General features: G+C 45.0%; 1 protein-coding gene across 1 annotated transcript in view; it reads left to right on the top strand.

The window, feature by feature from the left end:
* Window positions 1-830: 830 nt before the first annotated feature.
* LOC119900200 (nuclear factor 1 A-type) overlaps window positions 831-14,712 on the top strand; it is a gene marked incomplete at its 3' end in the record, with an annotated part of 203,665 nt that continues 189,783 nt past the window's right edge. Inside the window, 1 exon segment of the mRNA XM_038714955.1 lies at window positions 831-1,005. Coding sequence (XP_038570883.1) covers window positions 910-1,005 — 96 coding nt within the window.

Genomic DNA, 14,712 nt, shown 5'->3' with positions numbered 1-14,712 from the left:
AAGTTTTTATTTCTACTTTTTCATCTTTTCCTCAGACAGAAACGTAAAAATGAAAGCAGACCTGCTGATGGAGCGCCGTGGTGTTTTGCAGGCGGCAGCGGCGGGGCAGCGTCCACTCTTCATGGAGCGTGAACATGCTCTCTCGCTCTCTATCTCGCCGGGGCTTCCGCTGGACCCTTCAGTCTGGAGGTATTTATGCCAAAACACACGGGTTTTCTGCTGAAGGAGGGATGGAGGGGTGAGGATGGAGGGATTCAGGGGAGAAGGGAGGAGGGGAGGAAGCATGGAAACCCAAAACAAAACATAGCATGATAGTCTGTAAGCAGTTCCATGTGTCTCTGCCTCCCTCTCTCTCCCTCTCTCTCTCTCTCTCTCTCTACCTGCCTCCGTCCTATTAAAGTGACCATAAAAACTCAAAAGAAGAAGTTGTTTGGAGTCACTTCAGTTTAGCCCGGGATGCGTCCTCTTCTTCTTCTTCTTCTTCTCCTGGTGAGGATGATGATGGTGATAATGATGAACAAGCCCTAATTATACCAGAGAAGGGAAGACGAAAAAAAGGGGGAAGCGACCCGAAGGCGCACAGTGATGCGGAAAAAAGGCTCATCATTCTGCTCTGCTGTGTGTGTGTGTGTGTGTGTGTGTGTGTGTGTGTGTGTGTGTGTGTGTGAGTGAGGGGGTGTGTGTGTTGTTTTTTTTTTTCTCCGAGCAGATGACTGCCGCTCACCTTGCCACGGGGTCTGCATGAGATTGGTTCATTGTCAAGGAGCTGCTTTTTTTTTTTTGCTTTTTTTTTTTTTTTTTTTACCCATGATTCCATATGGTATGGAGCGGGCTACATGTTGCCCAACATGCCAGTGCAAATGTTTTCTCAATTAGGTGTCTTATCTCCGGTGAGCGCGCTCGCATCAGATGAAGCTTGCTGACAGCGTAATGGCAGGGAAAACCTCGGAAGGCTCCATCAAATGGCAGCTCTGCTACGACATCTCAGCCAGGACCTGGTGGATGGTAAGTTGGCACAACAGTTTTTTTTTTTTCCTTTCTTTCTTTCTTTCTTCTTCCTCCTTTTTTCTTCAACCAAAAAGAAGAACATTCCCTCCTCCTCTTTCTCTTCCTCCTTCTTGTGGCTGAGCTTTCAGAAACGCCGAACAGCGGCTTTGTGTTTTATTTCCCAGAAAAAAGAAAAAGCTCCTGGATTTGTGACCCGCTCGGACTGTTTGTTGTTTTTATCCATCAGCGTGTCCGCCGCCCCCTCCCTGTGTGCTCCCCTCTCTCGTCTCCGCGGCGTCCCGTTAGAGGACGAGTGCCAGCTCTCAGGTCTGCAGCCGCGGCCGGGCGTTTTGTTCCTTCCCTCTGCTGTCCTGACGCTGGGGCTCCTCTCGTCATCCCGTCTACTCTCTCCCTCTCTCTGCGTCCATCTCATTAACAGGAAACTTCTGTGACACCACACAGAAAGTCCTGCTCTGTCTCTGTCAGGGTCTCAAAGAAAGACCAAAGCTGAACGTCTCGCTCGGCTCCTGAGTCCTGACACATCATCGGCCGCTGTGGCAATTACATCGCACCAGGGAACAAACACCCCACCTCCCTTCGCGCTAATACCCATCTCAGCGGCGGTGTCCCGGGACACAGCGGGGCTCCGGCTGCAGCGCCGGGCCACATTTAGCAGCTTGTTGTGGTCAGCGAGGCCAGCCGACCTTTGACATCCCCGTCACTGCTGTGAGAATGGAGGAGTGTGGGGGGGGGGGGGGGGGGGGGGGGGGGGTGAATGTCCAGGCGGGGAGAAAGGAGCTGGACAGCCGGGGATTGAGCAGAGTTTGGCGACTCCGCTGAGAGACGAGGAGGGGGTCGGGGGAGTTTGGACGTTCACAATAGTCTATTGTGGCCCCGGCTCGTCCAAATGAGCCAGGGAAGATGAAAGAGCTGCGAGTTCATTAGAGGACAGCTCATTATTACTGTCACCGTCACATTTAACACGACACTGCCGGTGTCGGACTCACACTGTGGGTAGTTTTTGGTGGGTGGACGCAGAGTTTTGGCGCTGCAGGTTCTCCTCTCCGTCTGCCTGAATTAAAAAGAGTTGTGTTGCCAAAGAGACAAAGACGGCTTTATCCTCTCCGTAACAGGACCGTGAACTTTGTGAATTCCTCTCGGTCAAACCAAAACCAACCCCCCGTCCACTAAACACACACACACACACACACTTTCACCGCCCAGCCCACCAGCAGCAGCAGCAGCAGCAGCAGGACGGCGGCCGGCAGCCTGTGGATGATCTTTTACTCTGCCGGCCGCCGTCACCGTCTGCTCAGGCTCCGAGGAATGTGTGCGTTCCCCGGTGTGTGTCCGAATGCGACGACTCAGCTGGAGGATAATTAAATATAGAAACCGATGAGTTTTGTTTGGTGATTTAATGTCTTTGAACGTATTTAATATCTGCAGTTTAAGGCAGAGGACTTTGGTCTCCTTGAACGTTTGTGTTGTCGGATAAAAAGACATCATGGTTGAGTAAAATTTCGCAGTGATGATGGTGTCTTTTTTTTTTTTTGCTTTTAATGAATTTTAGCCCCAAATAATTCTAATACAAGGTGTCTCATCTCCTTTTCTCACCAAAGTATTGGTTGTTAACTGTCTCAAATAGCGCATAAATCAAGTGAAGCTGCTGCAGTGATGATTTTCTGTCTGCAGAATTCAACTTAAAAAGTCTGTTTTTACCTTCAGTTTGACCATCTGTTTTTAAATTTTACATTAAATTCATAGATTTAAATACTCTTTAATATGGGTGTTTTTAAAAAATATATACGAGTCTCATGGAGTGAGTTAAACAGTCTGATTTGACGGCATGTTTAATTGTTTAGGTTATTATTATTATCTTTTTAATTTGTGCTCCAAAGCTTCACGTGTACACTTGACAAAATTTATGGACTTTTTTGATAAAATACAAAAAAAAAAGTGCACCACAATATGGCACAATAAAATTTAAATTTTGTTAAAATTTTAAAATCTTAATTTACCTTAGTTATTCGCTGGCTTATTTTTCATGCACAGAGCCACCAGGCATCTGTACACTCTCAAACAAAATAAATAAATCTTCTCAAACATGTTATGAGTGATATATAAACAGTGTGTTGCATTTTATTGAGTTGTCACTGGCGCTCCTCTGCTAAATGTTCATAACGGGGTAATTAGTCGAGTATAAATCCGTCCGGGCTTCAACGTCTGAAGCAGCAGAGAAGGTTAAAGTGGCTGAAAACACAAAGAGGATTATCTGCTTAAAGTGGGGAAAAAAGCAGCTGTGATGATTCCAGATGATTTCTGTCAGGTCATTTCAGGGAAACAGATCCGTTGTTAATTTAGTGTTTTTAATCTCATTTTTAAAATTTTTAATTCCACAAACAGTGCTGAAAACTGCTGTTTGCTAATTAATTCGTTTTCCTAAGTTAATATAGTAATACACATTTAAATGCTGCCAAATGGAAGCAGAATCTGTTTAAATTCAGGATCAACCGTGAAAAATACTAAAGTTTTCATGGCTTTAAATGTCATTAAAAACATTTTAAATTAAGTCATTTAAGTCCGGCATTAAAATTTTCTATTTGCATCATAACTTAATTTCTCTCTGCTGTTATTTTGAAAATCTGCTGAAATGTAAAAAAATTAATACATGTTTTATTGCATCCAGGTGATCCACATTTGAATGTTTAGATATATTTCTTCTCATAATACAAATGTTCTTAATTTCTCTTCCTGCATTCCTCCAGACGCCCGTCCATTCTTTTAATACCAGCATTTACATTTAATCCCTCAGTGTTTCCCAGCCTTTCTGCATCGCTACACAACCAGTACAATTATATTAGAATAAAACATATTCTAATCACAGTTGAATCGTTGCCAGTTTGTGTATATTTGCGCCTGAACTTTCACAGTAAATGGCTGTGAAACCAGACTCGTCTGCAGCTGAACAGCTGTAAACACACTCCAGCATTATAATCACATCTTATTAATATTAACATTTAATGCAAAACGTGTGAAGCTGGGTCAGGACTCTGGTGTGAGGGAGATTTTTATGCCTGATGAAATTATATTTAATGCATTTTTAAATATATGTGGAGTTCCCATGTGCCGAACAGCAGGGGGGAGGCTGTAATTTAAATTCACTTTAAAACCTGACGATTCTTAAGGTTTAAGGAGATAAACGATGAAACTGACTGATGTTCTGACAGAATAACGAGCTCTGCAGCTGGTGAAGGTGGCGACTCCGTCCGTGCATGTGTTTGTCCACCACAGGGGGTTAACGGGATTTCTGCGGCACTACAAGCGATGACCCCATAATCCATTTGTCAGTGAGCACCCCTGATCTGTCCACTGTGTACTCGTGTGTGTGTGTGTGTGTGTGTGTGTGTGAAGCTGTGTTTGCAAATTCAAATAAGAGACAACTTCGGTTGTAAAATGAAAGTTAAATAAACGCCGTAGTGCTGAGCTCAGTCATTCCTTTTCTAGTTTTTATTATTGGATGGATTATATTGCAAATGGTTCTTTTATTCAAGTCTTTCAGTATATATATTTAGATATATGCCTACTTTCTGTTTGGTCTTAATGTTAAATTTTATTTCCCTCAACTCCAAACCAGATATACTGAAATACAGGAGTTTTTTTCTGACATTGTTATAATTATATAATTTCTTTGTATGACCCACAAATACCAAATTAATCAGGTGTCGACTGATATCAGTTCTTCAACGGCTGATGCCGATATTTAGAGAGCAGGGCGGCCGATATATAAAACTGTAATCGAATAAAGAAAAGTCATGTATAATTCCATCATTCCTGCAGAGTACAATTTAAACACAATAATGCTGTTAGATTAGAGCTGCTGTCATTTACGATGATGTATCGGCCTGGATCAGTACAGACAGACAGACAGAACAAATATTTGTGGACGTTTATACAGTACAAGTCCACAATATGCTCTGTGTTTAGGTCTCAGTGTCCCGGTAGCATTGGTTGTGTGTGTTTACGTTTACCTGACAAGCAACTTCTGGAGAATTATGACTGTCTGTCTGTCTTTCACATCAGAGACCGATTTTCTTTTCAGTTTCCCACCAACACCAACGTTGGTTTCTTTTAACCATGATCTCTGTCTTTCTCTTAACATTTAACCAAGTAGTTTAAGTTAACCTAACCACACGTATTGTTGTTTATTTTGGAGTTTGGAGGGTTTGTTGTTCAGGTGTTCCTTTTATTTAGTCTACTCTGGCTCTTGTCTGTACAGTCGCCATTAGGGAAGATTTGCCTGCAGAAATAAGTGATATAATGAAAAGAAACAAAGATATAACAAAGTTAGATTAATCTCTAATCGAGATAATCTATTATGAAAGGTAGGATGAATGTGTCGGTTAGGATGCATGTTTCAATGCAGACTTATGGTAAAGGTCAGAATTACTCCTTGTTCTCTTGTATCTGATTATATCCAGCCTGATGTGTTTGGACGTGTGGTCAGAGAGTTGAGCAGAGGCGACCCTCAGCTCTGTGAATCAGTGGATCGTAGCGGACTGACGGCGGCCCGGCTCTGTGTTTGTGGTCTGTGTGAGGTCTAGTTCATTAGCCAGACTCTCCGAAGAGGGTCAGACTGACAAGACACGGAGTTTAAAAATGAACATTAATGAGTTCGCTGGAGGAACTGGGAGAGACACAGCGGCGCAGAAATCAGCAATGGAAACACAGAAACTGGACGTCAGAAGGTGAAGATTCACACCGTGAAAGTCTGACAACACAAGTTCAAATCCAGTTCAGGACAAGAATTCCACCCAGATGGCAACCTGGATGTAGATGAGGGTTAAGTAGGGTTAGTTCAGGGACCTCAGATTTTCATGGTACACAGAGAAAAAGTGGAACCCAACATGCACTCTTGCATGTCTTGAAATGACTAAACTGTGATGGAAATATAGAGGAGTGGATTCATACAGAGGAAGCTTTCTCTTTTATATCTTTGTGTGCAGTCAAGCAAACACTAATACACCAAGTCTCACCAGAAATACTGCGTTCACCTGCAGAACAGCCGTCCCAAACTAACCTCCAACACAGGAAGTGCGGCGTGTTAGCTGAGCAGCAGCTTCAGCGCTCCATCTGGGACACAAGGCTGCGTTCAGGCACAAACACTGAGCGTAGGTGAGCCCAACTCTCAATCACTGTGCTGATGCAGTGGCCGCCCACCCTGAGCCATGGTTCTGCTCGAGGTTTCTGCCTCTTAAAAGGAAGTTTTTCCTTGCCTCTGTCGCCTAGTGCTTGCTCTTGGTGGGAACTGTTGGGCTTCTGTAAATATCATCACAGAGTACGGTCTAGACCTGCTCTTTTATGAAAAGCGCTGTGAGATAACTGTTGTTGTGATTTGGCGCTATATAAATAAAATTGAATTGAATTGAATTGAAAAAAGACCGTGAGACCGTAGCGTGAAAATACGGGCTCAAATAGAAACGCATCTGCTTCAGTCAGACTTGGGTGAGACTGAAAGACGTGGGTGAAGCACCTCCCGTGTGCAGTGAACAAGCCGTGAGTCTCTCTTCTAGGCTCACTGGATCCTCTTGGATCAGCATTTCCTGGTAATGGTTAATCCGATTAAACTCTTATAAACCCAAAGATGTTACAGATAAGGCAACATTTCTGAAAGAATTTAAATATCATGCGATGGCATCTTCCATAGCAGCAAACCCTAAAGTGCACTGATAAAAATACAGTTATCAGTAATCAAACATAAACAGGTCAGAAGCTTTTGGCTTGGAAACCTTTAATTTACATATCAGCAGGTTCAGCTGGTGTCTTTAAACTGTATTTAAAGGACTACAATCCGTTCTGTACTCAGCTGGGTTTAGGTGACAGTCCGTCCACCCATCATAACTTAAAGGATCATTTCTGTATTTTGTAAAATGGGCCCTAGTTTCACGTGTGTTGGTGTGGAAATGACTCGTAGGTACAAAAGGTTTTGTTGTAGTGAGGAGGAAATGTCGTGAGAGGCGAGGTGTTGCAGGAAGACGCCAGTGGAAACGTGAGTCAGAGATGGAGAGAGGAGTTTGTTGTGTTGGAGTAACGTTAGGAAATGAAGTCTTGCTCCTCCTCCTCCTTCTCCTCTACAACAAACTCCTCTCCCTCGTTTCCCACTGCGTCTTCCTGCAACAACTCGCCTCGCACGACATTTCAGAGCGTCACTTGCAGGGTGTCCGCGGGGTCTTAAAAGGTAACAAATCAATTTTGCGAAAATTTATTTAAAAATTAAAAAGTTATTCAATTTTGTAGATATTTTTGGTTCGACTAACGTTACTTGGCTTTTATTGAAACACGTTCAACTTCATAAAGCCGACTTTTTGGGAACAGATCAGTCACAGCCTCATCGTGCGCAAACTTTCCAAATGTTGAACTCATCGTTCTGCATAAACGGTTATGTTTATTGACAAGTTTAAAATTAAAGAGACTAACTACCATGTAGAACATTTTTCTTTCACAGATAATAAAAAATAAAGAGAATAAATAAAAATCCCAAAATGAAACAGCTGTAACTGGAATTAATAGTGCTAAAAAGCTACATATAGTAGGCTACTATTATATGAAGTATACTAACATCACATAAATAAAAAACATCGATATCAGCAGATTACTATTATATTAACAATATACTTTTAATATAATTATAGTAGCTCCTCCTCCAGGTTGTGGATGGATCCTCTGCGGTGGACAGATGTAGTCAGGATGCCTGTATGTGCTCCTTCTAGCCGCCGCCTCCTGAGAGCAACATGTGCCCCTTTTTTCTGTTTTACATCTGTTTTACTAAAGTTATTGGTATAAAAATGTACACACAGACTTAGTTTCAGACTTAACCGGTTCCAGCTCAAAGTGGAGCGACATACATGTAAAAATATGCTGAAAAGGTCTTAAAAGGTATTGAATTTTACTTCGGGATTCCTGCATATACCCTGATTTGTCCTTCAAAACATTTTGTACCTACTAGTCATTTCGACTCCAACATATGTAAAAATGGGGCCCATGTTTGAAAATGCAGAAATGATCCTTTAAGGAGATGTTGTGTGCATCGAGTAGTTGTTGGTCAGCAGCTGCTGAACAAACCCAGATCTTTTTTCTCCCACATGTAAATCAGACAGAGTTGTTGTTAATGGAAGATGGAGCTGTTTTCTTTTGATGGAGGTCTTCCAGTCTCTCTCTGCGCTAAGCTACGCTAAACATTTCCTGGACACAGAGCGATAAACCTGATCACACATCTTCTATGAGGACAAGTTCCCGTTGAATAAAAAGACGTGACCTTGCTGTTGCTCGTAGTCAGCTGATGGAAGTGACTCACGTTTTCACACTAAATTTTCCTTTTCAGCAGCGAGTCCACGCTGAGACGACACAGGAAGGTTATGTGTGTGTGTGTGTGTGTGTGTGTGTGTGTGTGTGTTGCAGAGGGAGTGTCATATTGTGCGGAAGATGTTTCCAATTTGGAGACGGCCATGAGCGGGGTAGAGATGATTAGAGAGGAGGAAATTGGGGGATTAGAATTGTCTGCTTGAACTTCCTGAGCGCGGCGTGCTCGCTCGCCCACCTCTCTCTCCCTCTCTCTCTGTCCGTGCATTCGTCCTGGCAGTCTCTCGTCCTCCCGTGGTCATTCTGTGGTGTGGAAAGTGTGAGGACACATTGAGTCCTCGAGCTCCCGGTGTGTCTCAGGCTGTCACCGACCAACGACATGACTCACTCCTCTCACTCACCTTTTACCTTTCCTGCCATCTTTTCTTTCCCTTCATGGTTCCTTTCTTTTCTTTTCTTTCTTTCTGTTCCTGCACCTTTTGTCGTTCCTTCTCCCTTTCTTTTATCTTTCTTTACTCTTTGTTTCTTTCCTTTTGTCTCTACATTTGAAGCTTCCATAGGTGTCATTTACAGTGTGGACGCTGGGGACATGTGAAAGTATTTGTTAAAATGGTTCTGAAAAACTGCTTGCAACAAGAAATCTTAGATAACAAATGAAAATGCTTTGAGAGAGGTTTATTTGCACAATGAGAAACTATCTAAGAAACAACTGTGCACTATCCAAGAAAGTAACCGAAGCTAAAGAAAAACAAGTTGCTGATTACTATATTATATTACATTATATTTTTATATTTTGTATTGTCACCTTACACCTGAATTTTGTGTTTCCATATATATATATATAAAAAACATTTAAACCATAAATTGGTTGGAAAATGTCTCTAGACTGCAGGAAATTCAGTGTTTAATGCTCAAAATCTTCTGGGGGAGGACGCCCAGACCCCCCAAATAATATATCACAGTAGTGAATATTTATTCTGATATATCGTCTTGTTTTGTTCACGTTTCGGGAGCAAGCGCGCCCCTTATCTGAGCCCTCAACAGCACTCCACACATCCCTGTGGGATGGTTTGTGTTTGACGAGGGAAAACAACAGTATCAGTCCAATATTTGTCAGGTTGACTTTCTGTATTCAGTATTTGGTGCTTTGAGACATTTTGGGATCGGACAGTAGAAAACAGCAGTGTTGGTTTCGTCTTCAGATTTCTGTAAACATGTGTTAAAGTGCGGTGCAGCAGGATGACCTGGCCAGGTGCTGCGAGCTGTGACTCTCCCTCTAATGCCGAGCAGAGCAGTCGGCTCTGCAGCTTCTTTTTTTCGGTCCAATAATCGAGCGGAGGCTCGGGGCTGTAATATCCGCTGCTGTGCTGCTGGACTTAAGGAGGGAAAGCTGAGCCTGAGGCGACTGAAGGGAAACCCGGCCAACCTGAGAGAGGGAGAGAGAGCTGAGCAACAACATGGCCTCGACCTTATTTCTTACAGTCAGAGTTTTGTGGTTTCTGTTATCTAAATCAGTGATGTTGGAGAATCCAAGGTGACTTCATGACCCTAACTGTCCACGTAAAAGTACACTGATGTTGGTGATCAGAGTTGGGGTTCCAGTTCATTCCAAAGGTGCTGAAAGATCTTCCACAGCAAACTGGGAAAACTGCTTTGTACACAAACACTGTCATGTGACTCAAAGCTTTGTCTATTGTCTAAAATATCCAGTCTGTCCTCGCCAGAAAGACGTCCGTGCAGGTCGATTTTGCAGCAGCTTATCACGACCCATATTTAGTTTTTTTATTAGCCTGCGACCTCTAGTGGCAGAAGAGATTGAGGTGGATGGATGTGCAGGTCCCGTGTGAAAGAAAAGCTTATTTAAAGTTTTAAGTTAAACGTTTCGTATGTGAGGTTACATCACGTGAAGTAAGTCATGTGACTTATTTTAACCAAAATCACGATCTTTTCTTAAACCTAACCAAGTAGTTTCTTCGACTTAATGTGTTAAATGTCACGCCGAGGTCATGTGACTTACATGACGTACTGAAGGACGCTTGTACTCGTCGTTTTGGGGAACGGTCAGATGTCGTCGTACTTTCAAACAGACATGTGTGTCGTTGTGGCATGGGTTGAGGAAAACATTGTATGCTGGAGCATACAGGGGGTCGGTGTACTCCGACACATTCACAGCCACCTCACGCTGTGATTGGTCGGCCGTGTGAAGCTAAGTGTGAACTTCTCTCTCCGCTCTCTTATCTCTTTCCCGTCACAACTACAGTGTTTCTGGCACCGCTGAGGCCAACACCATGAGCCTGTCTGAAAAGGTACTCTGTTATGTCTATTTATACGATATCATGACCTTCCTCAGTGACGGACAGCCTTCCAGCGTCCTTCAAGTGTAGGTGTTACAACTATAAACACTTTTCCTTCGTGGTCGGACAACACGTTGTACGACCTAGTTCTGAGTTTGTGGAAAGGTGTTGATAGCTGCCTAGACTCCCTCTTTTGATGGATCTAGGCTTGCAGTTTCCTCCTGCTTTCAGTCTGTGCTAAGCTAAACTTCACACAGAGATGAAACTGATATCTGTTTTCTCAGGACTTTACAAAATGCCAGACGTGGACTCTAAAGTAAACCTGAATGAAGCGGTGAGCAGGTGAACGCTGAGCGGTGAAGATCTGTGCAGCTGCAGCAGGAGAGCGGGTTTTATTTCCTGCTGGTGGGGTTGGCAGCAGCTTCGCTCTCTGGCTGCCGAGCAGCAGAGATGGAAGACGAGCTGGACGAGCTTTGTGAGAAGACAGACAAACCGGCCTGGAGTCAGTCCAGGCGGTTATGGAGGTGCAGGAGCGATGCTGAATTCAGCTGCAGCTTTCTGTGAGAGCGCTGTGCCTTATTTTACCTACTGGAGGACTGATTCTGATCCGATACCTAATATGGACGTGAACACCCTCAAATTCAAACTGAAAGACGACGATTTAACCACAGTCATCGTTTTAGTTTAATTTTTAAAAACTGTGCAGGAGCAGAGACCCAGCAAGTGATCAGTGCTGATACTGTAAATGCAAATAATACAGTGCATGCTTTATCCTACACATCCTTTAGATAAAGCCATGCAGCGTTCTGAGCAGACCGGGTGGCGTGCAGCAGATGATAGAACGCTCATTAAAACCAAATACAACCACAAAAGACTTGAAACTTGACATGGACTTGGTCAAAAAATGACTCGTGAGCCTTTCCGCATGGCCAGAACTAGATATAGGAACACCTCCAATATAACACCAAACCTGTGGTGGCAAGTTTGGCCTTTGTTTCCTGTTAGAACTTTGGTGTTGCAGTGCATTGTGGGATATGCAGTTGTTGTAGAATGTGTACAAATTCAGCAGGGCGGGAATTTTCTGGGATTTGAATGGTTTATTTACTGTTAAATTATATTCTTTAATTTTCTGTCTTGACCAAAGAGATGTCAAAAAAAATGTAAATATATACACATACAGATTAAATACAGAGGAATCACTGGGAACACTTTGAATCACCAGATTAGAAGCTTTATTGATGTAAACAACCAGAAATAAAAACAAGGGGTTTGTGTTGACTGTTGACTGCGAGTGTGTTACTGTATCCAGAGAGGATCGTCTGTCTCTCTGGCCTCTGACCTGCTGCTGACGCCTCGCCGTCAACTCGACTCAACCGAGGCAAACACAGGTACAGGATACGCACGCACGCCGCTGCATCATGAATTCAGGTGTATTATTATTCCTAATGAGACACAAGATGAGACTCGAGTTGTTGGAAAGCTTCAGTGCGCACACACACACACCAGGCGTGTTACTACCTGCATACCTGTGAGGACCCTGCACTGACTGGACTCTTAACCTCGACCTGAACCACAGATGACAAAAGAAGTGGACGCGCCGCCGTTGCGTCATCTGTTGTTATTTTGAAGCCTTGTGTTTGGCATTTTGCCTTCTTGATTTATTTTTTTTTTTTTTGGACGGGAGGGTGGAGCTAGCTAGCTAGCTTGGTTAGCAAGGTGCATCTGTAATTCAGGTTATATTAGCTGGGATGCTAATTTTGGGTAGCGACAAACAGGCTAAGAACAAAACGTACTTACAGGAAAAATGAGCAGCCGACTCCTGATGAGCTTTTTCAGCGGTTAAATGTACACAGAGCAGCGGGTAAGAGTCACCTCTGTCCTGATTGACAGGTCGCACTGGTAGCCCCGCCCTAAGGGCCCGTGTCCACTGAAAACGCCCAGCAGGGAGCGCCAGCGGGCATTTTTGAGGCACGCCGTTTTTTCCCACTGCTTTGGTTGCTGTGATGCATAAAATCCGTGGAAGTGATGTTGCCAGTAGTTCTACCGAACTTTACTGGATGTACGAATGTCATCACAGAGTAGAGCGCTCGCTCTGTATGAAGAGAAGGCTGAAGCGGGTAGAGAGAGAGGACGGACTCGCCGTATGTGGGTTCATGAGATTTTGTGGGCGAGGAAACATCTCGGCGAGTACCGCCGTTTGGTCCAAGAGCTGAGGTTGGACGAAGCTCGGTTCCAGGATAGTAACCGTTGCTCCCGCCCCTCCTCTACTGTGATTGGACGGCTGAGTAAAAAGTGACAGTGACGAGCGCAGCGTTTTTCCCAAAGTTGAACATTTTTCAACGCGACTGGAAAAAAAACGCCCGGCGCTCCCATTGCAGTGAATTGAAAAAAGACGCTGGCGTCAGGAAAAAAGCTCTTTGGTGGACACGGGCCCTAAAGCCCCCCCTGCTTCCTGGCCTGCCTGGAGAGGACGCAGGTTTAAGTCGCCCCCTGCTGGCTGCTGGAGAGGACGCAGGTTTAAGTCGCCCCCTGCTGGCCGCTGGAGAGGACGCAGGTTTAAGTCGCCCCCTGCTGGCTACTGGAGAGGACGCAGGTTTAAGTCGCCCCCTGCTGGCTGCTGGAGAGGACGCAGGTTTAAGTCGCCCCCTGCTGGCTGCTGGAGAGGACGCAGGTTTAAGTCGCCCCCTGCTGGCCGCTAGAGGGGACGCAGGTTTAAGGCGCCCCCTGCTGGCTGTTAGAGAGGACGCAGGTTTAAGTCGCCCCCTGCTGGCCGCTGGAGAGGACGCAGGTTTAAGGCGCCCCCTGCTGGCTGCTAGAGAGGACGCAGGTTTAAGGCGCCCCCTGCTGGCCGCTGGAGAGGACGCAGGTTTAAGGCGCCCCCTGCTGGCTGCTGGAGAGGACGCAGGTTTAAGGCGCCCCCTGCTGGCCGCTAGAGGGGACGCAGGTTTAAGGCGCCCCCTGCTGGCTGCTAGAGAGGACGCAGGTTTAAGTCGCCCCCTGCTGGCTGCTGGAGAGGACGCAGGTTTAAGTCGCCCCCTGCTGGCTGCTAGAGAGGACGCAGGTTTAAGTCGCCCCCTGCTGGCTGCTAGAGAGGACGCAGGTTTAAGGCGCCCCCTGCTGGCTGCTGGAGAGGACGCAGGTTTAAGTCGCCCCCTGCTGGCCGCTGGAGAGAACGCTTCAGCACTGGCTTCACTTTTCAGACCTGGAGATTCTTGCTTGACCTGAATCTATTCCTGCCCTTTGCCCTAAAACTCAATTTACTTTTTCTTTGGTTGGCTTTTACTTGTCAGAGATTTTGGTTTTATTACTTTTACAGTATTTAGTAAGTTCGGGACTGTGTGTGAGTGTCTCTCCTCCTCTTCACCCTCTCATTCCTCCTCCTCTCGCACCTTTTTTTGTCATTCTCCTCATCCATCTCCGGCTCTCTGTTTTGTCCTCTTCCTCCTTATGCTTTTCTTTTTCTCTTCATCACCCCCTCTTTGTCGTCGTCCTCCTCCTCCTCTTCCTCCTGCTCCATGTCTGTTCCTCCCTGGAGAAACATGGCTACCAGCCAAGACAGCTGCTTCTTCTTCAGGTCGGTCGGTTGTTGTTGTTGTTTTGCGTTGGTGTGTGTGGTGGACGTCCTGCTGGGAGGAGAAACAATGGGACAGTGGTGATGATATCCCTGATAGGCCTCTCTCATCCCCAAAATGTTTCTTGTGCAGACCTAAACCGACGACATGTCCGCGGCTCTCAGCTCTGAGCCCATTGGTTCCTCCTGAAGATGTAAATCTTTAAAAACTGCTCACCAGATATTTAGTTTCACGTTTAACGAGGCTCAGTGATTTCCTCAAACAGACGAACAGGAGGAAGAAGAGACGTCAGAGTCACAACGTTCACTTTTTGAGTTGGAAAATAAAGGAAACCACCACACTGATCTTTTAATTTGATGTTTGTGTGTTTGCTGGACGTTCACCTGCCCCCCCCCCCATCAGATCTGTTCAACAGGGTGAGTTTTGTGTCTTTCTGCTCTGTGTTGTGGCTCTTTGCCAAGTGAGGCTCAAACAAACCTCCCCCTTCTCTCCCCCCTTTCTCT

The sequence above is a fragment of the Micropterus salmoides genome, unplaced genomic scaffold (genome assembly GCF_014851395.1).
Source record: "Micropterus salmoides isolate LMB-PRFRI ecotype aquatic unplaced genomic scaffold, ASM1485139v1 Ms_hic_scaffold_13, whole genome shotgun sequence".
Taxonomy (NCBI): domain Eukaryota; kingdom Metazoa; phylum Chordata; class Actinopteri; order Centrarchiformes; family Centrarchidae; genus Micropterus; species Micropterus salmoides.
The sequence above is the reverse complement of the archived record's forward strand: the minus strand, read 5'-3'. Positions and strand labels throughout refer to the sequence as shown.